This window comes from Caretta caretta, chromosome 6, assembly GCF_965140235.1.
Source record: "Caretta caretta isolate rCarCar2 chromosome 6, rCarCar1.hap1, whole genome shotgun sequence".
Taxonomy (NCBI): domain Eukaryota; kingdom Metazoa; phylum Chordata; order Testudines; family Cheloniidae; genus Caretta; species Caretta caretta.
In genome coordinates, this window is record NC_134211.1 from 86,875,976 (window position 1) to 86,895,665 (window position 19,690).

General features: G+C 38.9%; 1 protein-coding gene across 1 annotated transcript in view; it reads left to right on the top strand.

Annotated features, from left to right (window-relative positions):
• MIPOL1 (mirror-image polydactyly 1) overlaps positions 1-15,144 on the top strand; it is a 294,447-nt gene extending 279,303 nt beyond the window's left edge. The window contains exon 14 of the mRNA XM_048855134.2: positions 10,678-15,144. Within this exon, the coding sequence (XP_048711091.1) occupies positions 10,678-10,744 (67 nt within the window). The 3' untranslated portion in view covers positions 10,745-15,144. The remainder of the gene's footprint in view (positions 1-10,677) is intronic.
• Positions 15,145-19,690: the final 4,546 nt, after the last annotated feature.

The following is a 19,690-nucleotide window of genomic DNA, read 5'->3' on the forward strand; positions in this document are numbered from 1 at the left end:
TTTGGCACAAAGGCTTTCTATGGTAAAGCTATCTGACCTGAAAAGCAAAACTGCTAGTTTTTCTTATGCATATGACAGAGAGAATTGTTCCAGTAAATATTTGGTATGTAAATTAAATAAACCCCCCAGTTAATGTAAGCAAAAAAGCTGTGAAAATGTGGTCATTCCAAGACACATGTTCTGATGCCAGGATTTTTTAGATGAACTCTACAAGAAAGAGAACAAACTATGGAAAAAAATTACCTGAAGCAATAATTGTCAGTGACAAACTGTCATGGAGAAACCAGCATAAAATAAGTCACACATAAAGAAAGAATTTAGAAAATGGTTTCTAATACACATGTGGGATCAGAAGGTCACTACTGAAGCTACCGTACAAGTTATTGGGCTCCACAAAGGGATAACTCGATGAAATTCTCTGGCCAGGAGGATCTAATGGTCTCTTCTGGCCTTTAAATATATGAATCTATCATCTATTCTAATTATTATTATTTGTTTAGGGTCAACAACTTGCGCAGAATGGTACAGTACAGCAAACAAAGACAGTCCTTGCTCCAAAGAGCTGGTTGTACTGAAACCCAGTTGAGGTGGTAAATTAGTGATTTCAGGGGGGTTTGTCTTATTTGTAATAAGATAATGTCTTGTGGGCAATCAATAAATGCTCTTAATAAGCATTCTAAAATAGGGGAAGAGCTGTACCCTTAGCAAGAATGACTTAAGTCCCAAATACATACACGGGGCCTAATTCTCCATTAGGAGTAAAACACTATCAAAACAGAATGGTAGTGTTTTACACTCACTTTTCCTTGATGTAAGTGATGGTAGAAGGTATGTGGCAATGCTGATGTCAGGTTCATAATCTTTGAGACAGAAGGTATAGGGGAAACTATTTGGCGAGATTAACTATTGTGGGCCACAGAACAATATTTAATATTTTAGCCAAGGCCCATGTAAACCAGGTTTATTTTGAAAGGAGCCCAACTGGCTGTATTTACCTCTAAGTTTAATCCAGTACAAAATTATTCTTTCTGGTAGAGAAGATGCTGAAGGAGTGAAGAAGTATGAGGAAATCAGCATTGTGCCTCTAAACCATATCAAGGTGTTATCCGATAAATAATCTATTACAGGATTGTAGCAGATCTGCACTTGGTCTGTTAAACACAGACATCTCCCGCTCTTTCTGTCTACTGCCTCTTACTCATCATGGAATGTGTCAGAACTGTTGGGTTTGGGAGAGGCCTTAATGTCAGCAAAATACATTCCACAAGAAGCCAGCAAGCACCCAAGTAAGGCCATCTTCATGGCCTGAGCCTAATCTAATCTGTTGGACAGATAACCAAAGGTTAGAGTATAGGTTTATAGGCCTTTATATAGTATTTCAAAATCCACAAGGGTTTTGTTTTTATCGCTTTTATCATCCATCTGCAGCTAGAAGCTATTGTTTTGTCCTAGTCTATGTATTGCGTTGCAGATTAGGACATAAGGCTAATTGAAGAATGCTATTCTCTAGTAGAGGTATATTTTAGGTAGACCTGAGCTGTAATCTTCCCAGTGATCCCCTTGGAGCAGTGCAGATCTACACAAGCCCTTACTCAAGCTTTGTGGCTAAATGCTACTGTCCACCATAAAATGGGCAGCTCAGGCCAGAGAAGGGGCACAGGTGGGGGAATGCGCTGTTTCAGCACATCTCTTAGCCTTCATCAGTAGATCTTAGAGTAAACTCAAACCCCAGTTTAAAGCTGTATTCCTTCATCTGGTCTCCTGTGGGGGGGGGGGGGCAGTGGTGCAAAAATTGCACACACACACACACACACCCATAGTAGAGGGGTGAACTGAAAGAACAGTGAATAGAGAGCCCTATAGCTAATATTAAAAGTTCTGTCATCAAGAATTTTTAAATATATTTTAATAAGGAAACTTCCAGATAATTCAGAATTATTCAAAATCAGAGTAGACATCAGACTCTGGAAATCTGGAGCCCACCTCCAATGTATGGCAACCCAAAGGGAAACACCAAGGAAGGGAAATCCATAAATCTACTAAAAATCAAAGCAGTCAAGCACTTAGAACTGTCTAACCACATCCAGTATTCAAATCAGAACAGCATGCATAAGGGACAGGAGAGCACAAACCTAAAGTAACTGCATAAGCAAGCAAGCAGACTATGTCTTGGAAAAGAAATACCTGACTGCTTAGGCAGTCTGCTTCTGTAGATGGGACCTTCTTCTCAAAGATTATGAACATTTCATGAAGAATTTATTCCACCTGATAACATCACAGTAGCAGACCCCACTAGTAAAGCTGTTTGCTGCTACACTCAGCCACAGATTTCCTTGCTTTTGGCCTAGAATTAACTCCATATAAAAAAGAGCACCATTAGTCTAGCACCACTCAAGAGTCTTAAAGGCAATACGTCTATTGCTAAAGTAAGAAATACTCATGTACCAGCTTTGCAGATGTCTTTGCCTTTAAACTATAGGACTTTTCTTCTTGTGCAAGGTTATTAGCAGAAGCACTTAGATAGGCACTATAGAAATAAGATAAAGATAAAGAATATTTCTCACTCCTTTTTATGCTCCTCAAATATGGCAAATTTTATCCATCCTTTAAGCATGGAATTTATTGCCCTTGGAATGTGCAGCTCAATATGACTAAAGGCAGAGCAATCATATCCATATGAGGACATAATTTGGCCTAGTGTTTTTTTTCCCTTTTAACATGGGTCTTTGAATACATAGATACAATATAGCAAAAAGAAGTTGCACACCAGTAAAGTGATATTTGTAAGGTGAATTAATCTCTTAGAGCTAGATTTTCAAAGGCATTTAGGCATCCAACAAGGCAGATAGGTGCCCTGTGGAATTTCTAAAAATACCTAAGCAGGTTAGGTACCTGTCCTATTGAAAACAATGTGAGTTAGGTGCCTAACAAGATTAGGCACTTTTGAGAACTCCACTATGAGCCTGTTATCTTCAGGGCCCTAAATATCTTTGAACGTCTGGACCTTGGTCACTAGAGTTGATTTTTTTCCACCAGTCAGTCATGCATGTTCAATCTTCACTAAAAGGTCAGAAAAATCTCTGAAAGCTTATGCCCAAATAAATTTGTTAGTCTCTAAGGTGCCACAAGTACTCCCTCGTTCTTCCTGAGGATATTCTTCGGGTAGCTTCAAGAGGTGAAGCAAATTGGGTCATTATCCATGCTTATACTTTGGGATAAGCGTTGTCTTATGCATCTTAGTTATCCTCAGAAGAGTACCTCCTCCGCAAAGTATTTCTTCACAGTATAAGACTCACAGCAGTGAAAAGATTAATTCATCCTGTTTTGCAAGATCATAGACAAATGTAATAAATGTGTTTGCAACTTAACTAAAATATATCAACACAAATATACAAGATGAATAAAAATGAATACATATGTATTAGGGCTGTCAAGCGATTAAAAAAATAATCGTGATTAATTGCGTTGTTAAACAATAATGGAATACCATTTATTTAAATATTTTTGGATGTTGTCTACACTTTCAAATATATTGATTTCAGTTACAACACAGAATACAAAGTGTACAGTGCTCACTTTATATTTATTTTTATTACAAATACTTGCACTGTAAAAAACAAAAGAGAGTATTTTTCAATTCACCTCATACAAGTACAGTCGTGCAATCTCTTTATCGTGAAAATTGAACTTACAAATGTAGAATAATTTATAAAAAATAACTGCATTGAAAAAGAAAACAATGTAAAACTTTAGAGCCTACAAGTCTACTCAGTCCTACTTCATCCAATCGCTCAGACAAACAAACTTGGTTACAATTTGCAGGAGATAATGCTGCCTGCTTCTTGTTTACAATGTCACCCGAAAGTGAGAACAGGCGTTTGCATGGCACTGTTGTAGCAGGCGTCGCAAGATATTTACGTGCCAGATGCGCTAAAGATTCATATGTCCCTTCATCTTCAACCACCATTCCATAGGACATGTGGCCATGCTGATGATGGGTTCTGCTCAATAATGAGCCAAAGCAGAGCAGACCAACACATGTTCATTTTCATCATCTGAGTCAGATGCCACCAGCAGAAGGTTGATTTTCTTTTTTGGTGGTTCAGGTTCTGTGGTTTCTGTATCTGAGTGTTGCTCTTTTAAAACTTCTGACAGCATGTTCCGCACCTCGTCCCTCTCAGATTTTGGAAGGCACTTCAGATTCTTAAACCTTGGGTTGAGAGCTGTAGCTATCTTTAGAAATCTCACATTCGTACCTTCTTTGTGTTTTGTCAAATCTGCTGTGAAAGCGTTCTTAAAACAAATGTGCTGGGTCACCATCCGAGATGGCTATAACATGAAATATATGGTAGAATGCAGGTAAAACAGAGCCAAAGACATACAATTCTCCCCCAGGGAGTTCAGTCACAAATTTAATTAATGCATTATTTTTTAACAAGCATCATCAGCATGGAAGCATATCCTCTCGAATGGTGGCCGAAGCATGAAGGGGCATACGAATATTTAGCATATCTGTCACATAAATACCTTGCAACACCAGCTACAAAAGTGCCATGGGAACACATGTTCTCACTTTCAGGTGACATTGTAAATAAGAAGCAGGCAGCAGCATCTCCTGTAAATGTAAACAAACTTCTTTGTCTTAGCAATTGGCTGAACAAGAAATAGGACTGAGTGGACTTGTAGGCGCTAAAATTTTACATTGTTTTGTTTTTGAGAGCAGTTATGTAAAAAAAACTACATTTGTAAGTTGCACTTTCATGATAAAGAGATTGCACTACAGTACTTGTATGAGGTGAATTGAAAAGTACTATTTCTTTTATCTTTTTACAGTGCAAATATTTGTAATAAAAATAATAATATAAAGTGAGCACTGTACACTTTGTATTCTGTGTTTTAATAGAAATCAATATATTTGAAAATGTAGAAAAACATCCAAAAATATTTAATACATTTCAACTGTTATTTTATTGTTTAACAGTGCGATTAGTCGTGATTAATTTTTTAAATCACGATTACTCTTTTTTAGTTAATCGCGTGAATTAACTGCAATTAATTGACAGCCCTAATATGTACAAAATAATGGGGTCTAAATTATCTATTACCAGTCAAGAAAGAGATCTGGGAGTCATCATGGATAGTTGTCTGAAAACATCGGCTCAATGTGTAGTGGCGGTCAAAAAAGCTATCACTGTTAGGAACCATTAGGAAAAGGATAGATAATAAGACAGAAAATATCGAGTGTCACTATGTAAATCCATGGTATGCCCACACTTTGAATGCTGCATGCAGTTCTCAAAAAATATATATTAAATTGGAAAAAGTACAGAGATGGACAACAAAAATGATTAGGGATATGGAAAAGCTTCCGTATGAGAAGAGAGCAAAAAGACTGGGACTGTTCATCTTAGAAAAGAGGTGACTAGGGCGGGGATAGTATAGAGGTATATAATGAATGTTGTGGAGAAAGTGAATAAGGAAGTGTTATTTACCCCTTCACATAACACAAGAACCAGGGGTCACCCAATGAAATTAATAGGCAGCAGATTTAAAACAAACATAAGGAAGAACTTCTTCACACAACACACAGTCACCTTTGAAGCTCATTGCCAGGGGATGTTGTGAAAGCCAAAACTATAACTGGGTTCAAAAAAGAATTAAGTAAGTTCAGGGAGGATTGGTACATCAATGGCTGTTAGCCAAGATGGTCAAGGACACAACCCCATGCTCTGGATGTCCCTAAATTTCTGACTGCCAGAAGCTGGGACTAGATGTCAGGGGATGGATCCCTCAATAAATTGCCCTGTTTTGTTCATTCATGAAGCATCTGGCAATGGCCACTGTTAGACCACAGGATACTGGGCTAGATTGGCCTTACTGGGTCATACCAATGGTCTTTCTTATGTTCTTAATATTACTTCCTATAGGTTATTGGCTTCCATCCTTTTTATGAAAATTTACCAAAATTAAGAGATCTGGTGTACCCACTAGTTTCCTACACCTCCCATTCAGCTATGCATGCACAAAGGAATTTAGGCTACTATCTCTGCCATAAGAATGGCATTTGGAGCAACAAGCTCCACCGTGGATTAGACGGCACAACCTTGAAAGGGAGATAGGAAATATGCAGCAGCTCATCTGAGCTAACAAAGAGGCTGATCATTCAGGGCCCAATTTTGTCACCTTTACTCACTCTGGGTAATACCTTACTACACAGGTAGTCTCATTACTTTAGTTGACTATTCACAGAGAAAGGTGCTACTCTGTAAGTAAGGGTGGCAGAACTGGGCTCTGTGATGGACAACAGGGACATAGAATTATAGTTCCCAAAAGTGAGTCCTGGGGCTTTTACCAGGGGTTGTTAACCACTGATTTAGGCCATAGCACTATTTTATGGGATTAAGAGGTATGTTAGGGGTACAAGTAGGCATTTTGCTGGCTCTCTGCACAGGGGTGAATTTCACCCTCTTTGTGATTTAATTTATAATTAGCTGTTATTTTTTATTTCACAGAATTGTTTAGATCCATGTTAGAGATGTGGTTTCTTAATCTCCTACGATTAAAAATCATTTTTTCTAATAATAAATAAATGCAAATCCATACAGGACTGACATAAAAGGCACATAGGCTCTGCATAGTTTGTACTTGTTGCTGGATACCTCATTTTGATGATTGCAGTCATCATTCATCAGAAGAGCAGAAGCTATGATTGTTAAGCCTCATTATTTTCAATGAGGCCTGACAGTTGCAAGGTTAAACAGAAGACAGCAACTTTCATCCTACTGGTATTTCTTTTCAAATATGGGCAACTCTTCACTAACTTGTCTACTTTGGTGTCCTCTGCCATTGGTTGATCACAAAATTGTGATCATAGCTACATATCTAAGCACACCTGCAAGAGAAAGTTTAAACATTGATCTCTATTCCATATTTATCTTATGATCTTAAAGGTACTTAAATAACTGAAACCATTGTAGTTTTTTCCCCATGTGTGCAGCTGCACAGCATTGCTTTTAATACAACACTGATTTAAATAATCACGCTATCAGGTGTTTCTGTTTTCCAAAAAATAATGAACCCTCAAATCTCAGACTTTCAGTGTGTCAGATTAGTTTCTTCATCCCTTTTGTTCCATAGCAGGGGTTGTATTATCCTGGGGATAAGTACTAGTATGAGAGAGATTTTCATAGGTGCTTAAAGTGGCTGAGAAGGTTGTTGTGGTGCTATTGAACATAATAAATAAGATACCTGTGAAATCCAAAGGTCCTAGCAGCTGCTGAAAGTAAAGGGAGATGAATGATAACATCCTTCCCTTTCCATATTGCTATAACACTGAGCTTTGTGGGCCTGAACAGGTCTAGAGCCAGCAACAGCCCGAGCCATTTTGCCAGCCAGGACAGAAAATGTTTTAGGACCATGCCTCCCGACAGCAGTTGAAAGTGGGAGAAAACACAACCAGCCAATCAGGATTAGAGTGGGGCAAAAAACCAGCACAGCACTTCAGTACCCCTGGAAGTTGGCACCCAAGACAACCACCCTGCTTGCCCACCCATAGAACTGGCCCTTCCTACAGCCCCTATTCGTGAAGATTAAAAATGTCATCTTAATCCTTAACCTGAAAAAGCCATCAAAGGAAAGCTACTCTTCTTGGATATCTCCCAGATCTTTTGCAGAGACATTAGGCAATTCCTGGTTGGTGAAGGTTAGGGAACTGATGTCTATTCCATGAAAAAGGGCATATTTCCTGCAGATGGAAAACAGATAAGATACAGTGGGTCTGATCCTCAGATGATGTGAATTGGTATCACTCCATTGACTTCAATTGTTCAAATTAGATGTGGTTGAAAAATGGAATTCCTGTCCCATGGGAAAAGATTTTGAAATTGTGTTTCATCCTGAATTGGGACGAAAAGTAGAAATCTGGGAATTTTTTGTGAAACTAAATATTTAATTTGGACTTAATTAAAAGATTTCATTTCAATAAGGTCAAAATGTTTTGTTTCAACTTTATCATTTTGACTTTTATAATTTTATTATTTTGACTATTATAAAAGTTGAAAGATTTCATTAATAACATATTTGTTATCAAAATGATGAAGTCTGAATGGACTGTTTCATCCCTATGAAATGTTTCAATAATTCCCCATCAAAAATTTCAACAAAATAGATGCAGTCCCATGAAATGTTTTGATTTTGTCAAATCAGCATCTGCTAACAGAAAAACATTACATCATAAATTTTTCAACCAGCTGTATTCCAAATTATTTTAATATTGTCCCTGAAATAGGAAATGATAAAATATATGAACTTCTAAGTAAGAGGGAAGAAAAATATGGCATATCATGTGAAAGCTATGAGGTAAAATCCTTAGATCTTCTACGACCTAAAAGCCACTCACTTAACCAGCCTGGAAAAGTATTTCTGGTTAGAGTAAACTGCATAAGAACTGACTTAAGAGAGTTGTGTAGATCATGGTGGGTAAGTTGTTTCCTGCCGGATCCTCACCCCCAAAAGTTGCAGTGGGGGAGGTTTAGATTGGATATTAGGAAAAACTTTTTCACTAAGAGGGTGGTGAAACACTGGAATGCGTTACTTAGGGAGGTGGTAGAATCTCCTTCCTTAGAGGTTTTTAAGGTCAGGCTTGACAAAGCCCTGGCTGGGATGATTTAACTGGGAATTGGTCCTGCTTCGAGCAGGGGGTTGGACTAGATGACCTTCAGGGGTCCCTTCCAACCCTGATATTCTATGATTCTATGATTCTAAGTTTGATGAACTCCTGTAGATGCATGTGTTATGGTAAATAATGGAAATTATAGCAAATAAAAGACAAAAGAAAAAATGACAAAGGTACAAAGATATATAGACCAGGGGGAAGGGGAAGAGGAGGAATAGTTAACCTGTAATGATACTACCTATGCTAGTACTTAAAATGTGAAACTACACAGACATAAAAACTGCATCTCCAGTACCTTCACCATGGAAAATGCAACCAGTACCATCTGCATTTTCCATGTGTCATTTCCTGGTGCCTGTCGATAATCTTCCCCTCAATTGTTTTTGGTAGTGAGTTCCTAATCTAGTTTCAGGATTTAAGCCATCTGAATAGCACAATAAAAGGTGTAGTTTCATGGTACTCAGAGGTTACTGGAAAATGCGAGTGTTTCAGTACCTAATTGTACACATTAGTGATTATCAGATGTTATAACTTGTGGCAGTAAATCCAAGAAGCATGAACTAATTCTTTTGCACTAAGTCACTAATGCATCCATTAGGTCAAATGCATTTTTCAGCTTTAAGGGGGTTAAATTATTTTTATATTGTATTTATGTTCCAGTGTTGTGCAGTATACAACACATATACACACAACATTTTCTCAGACCAGAAAAGATGGTGAACCTTCAGTGTTGTGTGCAGCTAGTTGGACTCACAAGTCACAACTCTTGTTAACTGGCATAGGCACTGAAAATATTCCCTTTCCCTCAATGTCCAGCTTTATGCTCTGTGTTTATTTGTGGGAGAACCTTCATTGGAGTATTACATTTAAAAAAACAGATTAAACCAAGGAAATAGCTAAATACACTTTCCCTGGAGTGCTTAAGAAAAATGCATATCACTGTGAACTCCTGGAAAAAATTTAGAATTTGGGTTTGGCTGTGTGCCAGGAAGAGTCTGATCTTGTGAGGCACTGAACACCCTCGCTCCCACTGCATTGGAGTCTATGGGAACTGAGTACTCTGAGCATTTTGCAGGATTTGACCCCAAATTATGGTATGCTCTTGTTTGTATCATCAATTCAAAACATGTAAACCCGTGTAGACATAACATCTTATACACTCTCAACTCAGAAACTCGACTTTTATCATGTATTTTGAAAAGAGATTTTCACACATGGGATTTTTAGAGATAAACATACAGTATGTGCAAGGCACATTGCGCAATTGAGCTAAGGCTTGGTCTATCCTTAAAAATTAGATCGACCTAGCTACAGTGCTCAGGGCTGTGACAAATTTGGCACCCTCAGCACCTTAGTTAGGTCAACCTAACCCCCACTGTAGGTTCAGCTAAGAATTCTTCTGTCGAACTGGCTACTGCCTCTCGGAGAGGTGGATTAACTAGTGACAGAAAAAAACCTTTCGTCAATGAAGGAAGCACCCGTGCTACATCAGCATAGCTGCAGTGCTGCAGACTTGCACTGTACCGCTTGTAGTGTACACATAGCTTTAGTACCACGTGCTAGTTTTCTTTTAAAGAAGACAAGACAATTAGTATTGCGTTTAGTGAAGGCAACAGCCACCGAGTCGGGTTGATTTTTTTCTCCAAGAATTGAATGTGCTGCCTGTGTATCGCGGCATATCTGCAGCAAGATTTATTCAGACAGTCCTGTGTAAACTAGTGTGTCATGGGGGTCTCAGACACAGTATGTCCTACACAGAGGGAAGATGAGTTGATATACACCTCAGACTGTGACTGGGTTGGGCTGTAGGTTAAAAGTTTCTCCCACGTTGTCGGCATTCTGCCCTAGTGTCTGTCTTTTACAGTAATGCTTTGTTTCTTAGCATGACCACCACCAGGACAGCTTGGTTCAGTGCAAACACTGTCTCTTTCAGCCAGAACATTCCTAATGTTAGCTTCCTTTTTATTTTCTTCCCTCCCTTCCCCACATTGCCCGCATCTCAGGTTGGAAAGACTGGTGGACGTCCTGAGGAAGAAGATTGGAGCAGGGACCATTAGGACTGTGATCTGACTGAAAGCGCCAGCCTAGGGAAGTATTCACATCTGGTGACCAGGCTGCTTCATTCAGCACTATGTAAACACTAAAGCCTTAACTTAGCAAACAGTTGTTAGAAGTGGGACACTCCAATGACATTCCAGACTGAGATAAAATCAAATCATAAATGTTTAACCACTTCGCTGCTGAGTTGTGTTATTTGTCAAACTGTATCTCTGCAAACATGTATTTGCTTTAAGCAGCTGTATTGTGGTATGGTCAGTGAGTATTGTGGAAATCATTTGTGTGCTGTTTTAACAGTAGTCTCTTCTCTCAGTTAACATTGTCGGACTGCAATGTGCTGAAAGGCATAGTCTGGTCATGTTGTTACATACGGCCTGCTTCAGGGGCCAGTCCTACAAAGCACAGTCTCAAAATGTAAATCTACTGTGCTATTTATCAGTCCGCAAACAATTGAATATTTTAATGTTGAATGTATTTCTTAATTGATAATAGAAGTTCAGATTCAATGTTCTATGTATATTAATATCATGGAGATGTTTTCCTTCTGATGCACACTCATAATCCCTCCATATTGTAGTTTGTTAATCAGAATTATGTAAATGCATCATGGGGAAGGTATACACATGGCTTTAAAAAGAATTTCTATAGCTAGCACAGAATCCTACTATAGATCAGTTTCAGCTCCTTATATACATGTATGTACAGTTAGATTTCACTAAAAGAGTAGGTTCATTAAATTGTAAAAACATAGTTACATTGATTAGTGTTGAAGCTGTAGAGAAGATTATTCTGATTGTTATATGTCACTCTTCTTCCCTCTCCTGTGAAAGAAAATCTCTGAGGGGTTAATACTCCACCTTGCTGGGGCAAAGGAACTGCCATTCACCTCCACTGTGTAAGGCACAGCCTCACCTCTTCTATATCAATCTTCTTGCCTCCTCCTTTGAAATGGAAGCACTGAACCTTCTGCTCAGCCCCCCTCGTCTGGCTTTTGTGTGTTTATGCTGTCTTCTCTCTTTAGTGATTGTTTTTATAGATACAATGAAAGAAGAGAATAGAAGAATGAAGGAAAGAAATCTGCAATATGCCGTTTAATGTGGAGAGTCAGACTCAGGGTCCGTCTTTCTGGTCAGACACTGCAACATGCAGAATGCAGAATACTCTGCATTCTTTGTCTGCAGACCTAGGCTCCTTTTGGTTTCAGTATGCCAACTAGGCCACTTGCAGGGGAAGGTACGTTTACCTACAGTTCATAGTACTTGTTATGCCCCAGGAGACTCTATGAGTGATTCCAAACCACCCACTCTGCCCCAAGACAGACTGTGATTATTGCTTCTGAACCTCCATAGTCATTAAACCACAGATGACCCTTTAATGCTTCCAGACCTGGAAACTGGTAAAACCCTAGAGGAACCAATGACTGTTGCACCAGGCCCTAGTTCCTCTTGTGCGCAAAGTGAGCCTGTAATTACTCTCTTGAGGATGCTGCTCTCACTAGATTGGAAGCAACTACTAACCTATTCTAATATCCTTACTGTACCCCCAGTGGTGTACTGAGTGGCATGCCACATGCTGTGGACACCTCTGTGCCAATTCTGCTTGAGGGAAATGGCAAACAAGGAAGGAAGAAGTTTTCGTCCATGCTTGAGTGACCTAGGTGTCACTTTCACATTTATTCAGGTATATCTAGAATTTTCCCCTTGATTCTCTCTTAAGGGTAGGGCTTCTGATTTTCAGTTTTAACTGATATAGCGCTCTTAGTGCAAAAAATGAAACTGGTGTTTATCCAATGAACAGCAGAAATGGTTACTTGTATCAAAGAACTTGCCTACATGGAGCAATAATGTGGACTGTGGGATATGATTTCTAAAGCGCACTAATGTATTACACATTAATTGGTCCATGTAGACGTGGCTGGCATGCACAAAAGGTTCCCTAGTGCGCTATGACATAGTGCTGTTTGAAAACAGTACTGTGTTAAAGTTCACTAGGGAACATTATAAAGAGATTAATCATTACAGTGTATGCTACTGTAATGAGTAATATATATAATATACATCACTCATTGCAGTGTATATAAAGAGGCAGCCCACAAAAAAATCTACCCTGATTTTTGGACAGCTACATAAAACTAAAAAAAAAAAAATTGCTAAAAATAACCCCCCCCCCAAATGAAAAACAGAATCCCTAATGAAAGAGCTCCTAATCCTTTACATGCAGACTTTACATGATCATGCTTCCATCCTCCCTTTTTATCCAGGAAAGTAGGATTGATCATACAAGATCAGATCAGTAGTCATTAAGTCAAATATACTCTTTCTGGTTGTGGCCAATAGTTGATTCTTCAGAGCAAGATGATGACCATCCATAATATAGTTGTGCCATGTTGTATATGAGGGAAAATTCCTTCCTGACTCTGTGTTACCACTTATACCATGAAGCATGAGATCAGATTACCTTTTAGCATGGATTTTTCGCACCCTTGTAGTGCAACTACAAATGACTTTTATTCATTGTTAAATTACCCATCACTTTTTAAAAAGTCAGCTACAAATATTTGTCGTCTTTGGGAAAATGCTTGTGAAGGCTCATCTAAACGAGAAGGACCCCTTGAGTTCTAATCCTGTCCTGCTACTGGCTTGGTGTGTGGCCTTGGGCAAGTCATTTAGGGCCCGATTTTTAAAGGTATTTAGGCACCTAAAGATGCAGATAGGCACCTAGTGGGATTTTTCAAAAGTGCCAAGGTATAGAATCATAGAATATCAGGATTGGAAGGGACCTCAGGAGGTCATCTAGTCCAACCCCCTGCTCAAAGCAGGACCAACCCCCAATTTATGCCACGAATCCCTAAATGGCCCCCTCAAGGATTGAACTCACAACCCTGGGTTTAGCAGGCCAATGCTCAAACCACTGAGCTATCCCTCCCCCCAATGGGTAAACTCCCATTGAAATAAATTGATTTATTCTCCTGCTCCCATTGAAATGAACGGTTAATCCCCCCAGTGACTTCAGTGGTATGGGATCAGGCCTTTAATCTCTGTAGTGTAGGTGAATTCCTGGACCCATTAAAATCAAGGGGAGTTTTGCCATTACCTTTAATGGGGGGCAGGATTTCACCCTCTTAAGTTTCCCCATCTGTAAAATGGAGATAATAGTATTTTGCTTTTGCTTTTCCTCCCAGAATTGTTGAGCGGATTGATTAGTTAATGTCTGTACAGGTGTAAAATACTGTATAACCGCAAAATAGACATTATTTATTAGACTCCTAATTCATGGGGAAGGATGAGACTGTGTCAGATTACATCCCAGTAGTGATAGTGCCTTTACCACCAGTTCAGAGTAAGGGCTTGTCTTCCATAGGCAAAGACTATGACAATGGTAATTACTGGTGTAAGCAGTGTCACCATTACTTTGATGTAGCATAGAGATATATGTACATTTCATATCCCTCCTGAGATTTTGTGCATTTCTCTGCGTGATCATGCAGCGAATGACAGCACTGGGAGCCATTCATGATGCATGCCATGATAAAATATGTAAATAGTGTCACGTTGTCTCTGGATAAGAATGTTATTAATGCTTTTCAGCACTGTAATTATATTCATAGTAAGCCTTCCCTAAGCCCTCACTAATTAACAATATTGTGACAAGTCAACTTTAACAGAACAGAACTGTGGCCCTTTAGTTATTCAGTACTGTTTTTCATTCAACCCACAGCCAAAATCTCACAGCATAGTTTTGTACATTGGTGTCAGGAAAGCTGCTGATAGTTGAAAAGTTCATAGCCCACTCAGTATTGTAGTGGAACCCTATAGATGAAATCAGTTATAACCCTCTTTAAATATATTCAGCTGATAGGAAGACTCATTAGTTAATTATTAATGTATGAGAATTTGAAGACAGCTTTTACAAATAAGCTATCATATTGAAATAGTTTAATAATGTCAATGTGTTGTCACAGAGACATTCCATTTTTTTTCAAATTATAGGATATTTTATAAGATTTTCATTCACTTTAGTTTCCACATTAAAATGGTTTTATAAAAAAATCTTATTAGGTGACCTTGAATTGTAATTGCTTTAGTTCACACACAACAATGAAGTTGCTATCTAAATGTAAGTTTCTACATGCCTTTGTTTTCTTTGTTTAAAATAATGCCATATGAAAGCTGCTTTTTGGGGGTGCTGTACCCCACGTACCAGCATAGAACAATTTACTGTGAGGCAGAGAAAACTCTTGCAACAAATGAATGGCAGTTTTTCTGGTACTATACTTGACAGCATTGCAGCATTATGTGAAGTTCATCTGGCTTTTATAATTACACCAATTAGCATAAGGTCTGTGCAAAATATTCCTTTTTCTTCCACTGCACTGGTAAATAAAAAATGTATTCACAAATCCAAGAAACAAAGTGTTTGTCTTGTTTTAGCTTGATCGTAAGTCAGTTGCTGGGCTTCAGTGGTCTAAACATTTCATTCTCCAGTTTTGTAGGGAGCGCACGTGTTCTGTGAGGCTTTTAAACAAATACTTGGAATGGTTGAAAGATCTGCATTGCCAGTGCCTAGCTAAATATGTAGTCTTTAGAAAAGATGTGGTTTATTTTGGCACTGTTTAAAAAACTCAAATATTTTAAACATTTGTTAAGTTCAAGCTTGCACATTTGAACTAGCCGTATACATTCCAAAGTTGCATCTCAAGTTACCTGTCTTTGTTTTTTGTATTTTTAATCCCTTCATTAAAATAGTCTTTGTAAAGGTTTTTTTTAAAAAAAGTAACATAAAATATTGTTATTAAACTAATGAGAGTCAAAATTAACTGCAATGTCTGACATGCAATTTCAAAAACGTCGTTTAGAATCTGAAGCTTCATGTCAGTGGCCCAGATTTCTTCCTCATAGAATGAATAAAATATATTAGGGGCCTAATCCTACAGACCCTTCCTCTTTGGAGTAACGCTTACAGTGGGTTAGTAAGTATTACCCATAGTACTTTGCAGGATCAGGCTATAAGCAGACAGTTTGCCTGTGTAGTCTATTGATAAAGTAGAATAACTTCAGAAAAAAGAAATCCTTCTTTTCTGTTTCCAACATGTGATAGGGAAATTTTTATAATTTAAAGTAAAAAAAACTAAACTTACTTTGAATTTTCTGGCTAGTTTGAACCTGAAATTCATAGTGAAACTCAAGAGATGAAAACCACTGCAAACTGAAACTACCATGTTTCATGTGGCTCTAGTTAGACGTAAAACGTAATCCCCAAATCCACACTTGCCCCCTTCCGGGGTGGGAGTTTAACCGCAGTCTTTCCAGTTCGCTCCTGCCGCAGTGGCCAACCACAACCCCGCGAGTCTAGCCCCTCTGTTCAATGGCCGGTTGCAGTCTGTCATGGCCACCCTTCCACGGCCAGGTGCTGTACAAGGAGAAAGGGTGAGACCCAGGCCCACCCACTACTCTGGGTCCCGACACAGGGACCCTCTAGTGGCAGCCTCCCTGCCCTCCTTCTCTCCCCTTGTCTAACTGTCCCTGGGCCACTTCCCCTCTGGCCCTTCGCACCCTCTAGGCCCTTTCTATCAGGGCCTGCAGTCTGACAGGTATTGGGCCAGAGCCCTTCTATGCTCCCCCAAGCCTGCCCAGCACTGCTCTGTCTGAGGTGCCTGTCTCCTGCTCAGGAGACAGACCTTCCCCCATGAAGGTCTGGGACAGACTCCCTGCTCCCTTCCTGGGCAGCCTTTATATAGGGCATAGCCTAACCCTGATTGGCTGGCTGTAATACTGGCCCTCATTGGCTCCCAGTAGGCCTTTTCCTGATTGTCTGCCCTTCTGTGCAGCCGCTCTGGCCTACTCTAGCCCTATCTCTCATAGGGGTGGGGCAGTCGCCCCACTACAGGTAGAAACTCTTATATGGTGCATTTGTCACAGAACAGATATTAGCTGACCAAATTTCTGAAGCAAACCTTTTCAAAGAGACTTCCATAAATTAAAATGCATGATAAAATAAATACACAAATAAAGAAATAACCACTGCCTGGGAACTGCTCTAACTTGCAGATTGGAGACCTAGAGTTTTGTTTTTCAGTATTTGACTTTCACAGACGTAGTTATATTGTTTCACAAATTCTTTATGTGGCACAATGGGTGTGTTCTCTGTATGCTATTTATAAAAATCAATCTCTGTAATATCAGACCACAAACTGATGTCTAAGCAGGATTTCAGCTATCAACAGGTTAGAATCGCCTTCCTTTCACAAAATAAAATAACTGTAGCCATTAAGTTGACTTGGTGAATACACTTTACACTTTATTAACCAACAAAGCAGCAGTGTATCAGAGTATACGTCTACCAGAATATACTGGACCCAAAAGAGAGTAACTAACGGTGGGAAAACTGCATGAGCTCAGATTTTGCATTACCACTATGCTTGATATCTTAACATTTCCAATAGTATCATTATTTTTGTTTCATCCACTTCACACATTGGAGCAAATTTTACTTTCACCCTCAGATTCTAACATAATAAAGCTGATGAAGAACAGGAATATTATTAGTGAAGATCACTAAAGACTAGTAGTTACACTGTGCTATTGAAGAAGATCAAGAACTGACAGAGATTGAAGCAAGATCAGCTACTGCCTTGCTGTATCAGTTTGTAGTAATATGAAATGCAGAGGGTGGCGGATTTTATGCAATGACTCCAGTGTGTTTGAAAATAAAGGAGTGAAATACTAATATGTTTGTGCCTGGTATTGATAGAAAACATGTTGGTACTTAATAAACTGGAAACATTGTTTGTTCTTCCTTGTAATAATATTTCTCCTCTAATAGTGCCAACATCAGTGAGTGGTTATTACTGGCACATAAAGTATTAGCCATGTAAATTAGCTTGTGGAGGTCAGATTAACACTTCCCCTGACTTCTGTAAATCCTCCTTTTTTGTTTATTTGGGGTAATTTTTCTTCCTGTTTTCCATTCACTTTTCAGTTTGCTCATCACAGCAGTGTATACCACTAGAGGCCTTCTTGGTAAGGAGTCTCTGAAGCCAAAGCAGTTGATCAATCCAAATTAGTTTGAGCAAGACATCAGTGTTGTGATAATGAGTCTTTCAGAGTCTGAACTCTCTGCTATGTCTGATATACCCACAGTCCTATGGTTTATAATCCTTGCTCAATCACCAGTTCATCCATTTTGCTTTAGCGGGTATTCCAGAGGTTTGGCAAAACTTGGGGCAGATTACTTTTGACCATTGGGCTTCCCCACTTGGCACTTATAAGAATCATGATTGACACAATAGTTTGTTGAGAAAAAACATAAGCAGTTCTTTCACCAAAGTCTTTTTTTGAATCATTTACAACAGATTGAACTGGCATGTTCATTCTTTCAGTTAATTGAGCTCTATCTTTTTTTGGAGTCTTGTGTTCTGCAAAAGCATCTGCTTACGTAAGTTCATTAATTCTGTTGTAATTATGATATCTATAGAACAAAGATTGAAATGTAAAGTCAAAGAACGTGAGTACATTTGATTGCCAATCGACAACTTTCTATGCAAAGATGACCGTAAAGCAGTTGAAAATGTGAACATCAAAAAAACTCACTAAAAGAGACACTTCATAACTCATGAAGGTTTATGGTGCAAAGTCTAGAGCCAATATCCCAACTACATGCACGTTGGAAAAAACAAAGCACAGTGTCGTGTTGGGATACTGCAGAAACTGGTGCCTCAAGCAGGCACAATAAGTCGTGGAATTTCAGGGAGTATGGAAGTTATGCCATTAGTGAAGAGGGTGCATTATCTATGCTGCATGCCACGCCATAACTGCCCCTGTGGGCACTAGCCTCACCACTAGTCCAAACATTCACGGGAGAACAAGAACCACATTGTGTTCTTTGGATCCAGTCCTACAAGCACTCATCAAGTGGAACACCCAGTCAGTTCAGTTCAGTGGGAGGAGAACGCTAGGAATTCTGCAGTTTAAAATTTGAATCTCCAGAAACTGGACTCTTTCCTATGGACAAGCAAAGTGCTAATCCATATAGCAAAATTACCCCACTAACACTGAGGAATGCACTTGATACAGCAAGTACAAGTCACAAATTAAACTTCATCTGGAGAACAATCCCACAGCAAACCACGCAACTTCTGCATGAGAATGCAAACTTTGTGTGTTTAAAACTTAAAAATGGGATGAAAAGCAGTTGTTTGGAGACTTAAATAAAAGTGGCCAGCTTTTCAGAACTGCCAAGCGCTGGCAAAGCCCATTGAAGTCAAAGAGAGTTGCAGGTGCTCTTTAACTTAGATACTTATGTGGATCTAGGAATCTATTTTCAGGCACCTGTGTTGAAAATATTGGCTATCTATGTTCATTTTCTTGATTTACTTCTTATTTGATGAAACAGGCAAACCTAGTTCCATATTTATAATAGAGTAGTACCTTGCTCATTCACTTTTTGCTGGTTCAGACACTTCATTATTGGTATAAAAAGCTGTCAATCTCTCCACAACTTCTCAAAGATTGACTAGCCAGGGTTGCAGTGAGTCACCCTATTATTAAGACTTCCATCCTGTAAAACACTTACTAGTATGTTGTGATGTATTATCATAAATAATTAACATTGAATTATAATTTTAAAAATATCTAGTTCTTATGTAGCATTTTCTTCAGTAAATCTGAAAGTGCTTTACAAAGGGAGGTAAGTATTATTATCCCCAAATTGGCAAAATAAATCCTAAAAGTGCATTTGGTGATCTATTTGCTTGCTTACTTATTGTGTTTATTCAGATAGGGCCTTAACTGAAACCTATTGATGTCAATGGGAGTCATTCCACTGATTGCAGCTGGCCAAGAATTGGGTGATTAGAACCAGATTTTACTATTTTCCTTGATGTTGAGTAATACCATACTCCATGAGTAGCCCCGCTGAGACGGGGAATGAGGAAGGGTCATAGAATCTGGCCATTACTAG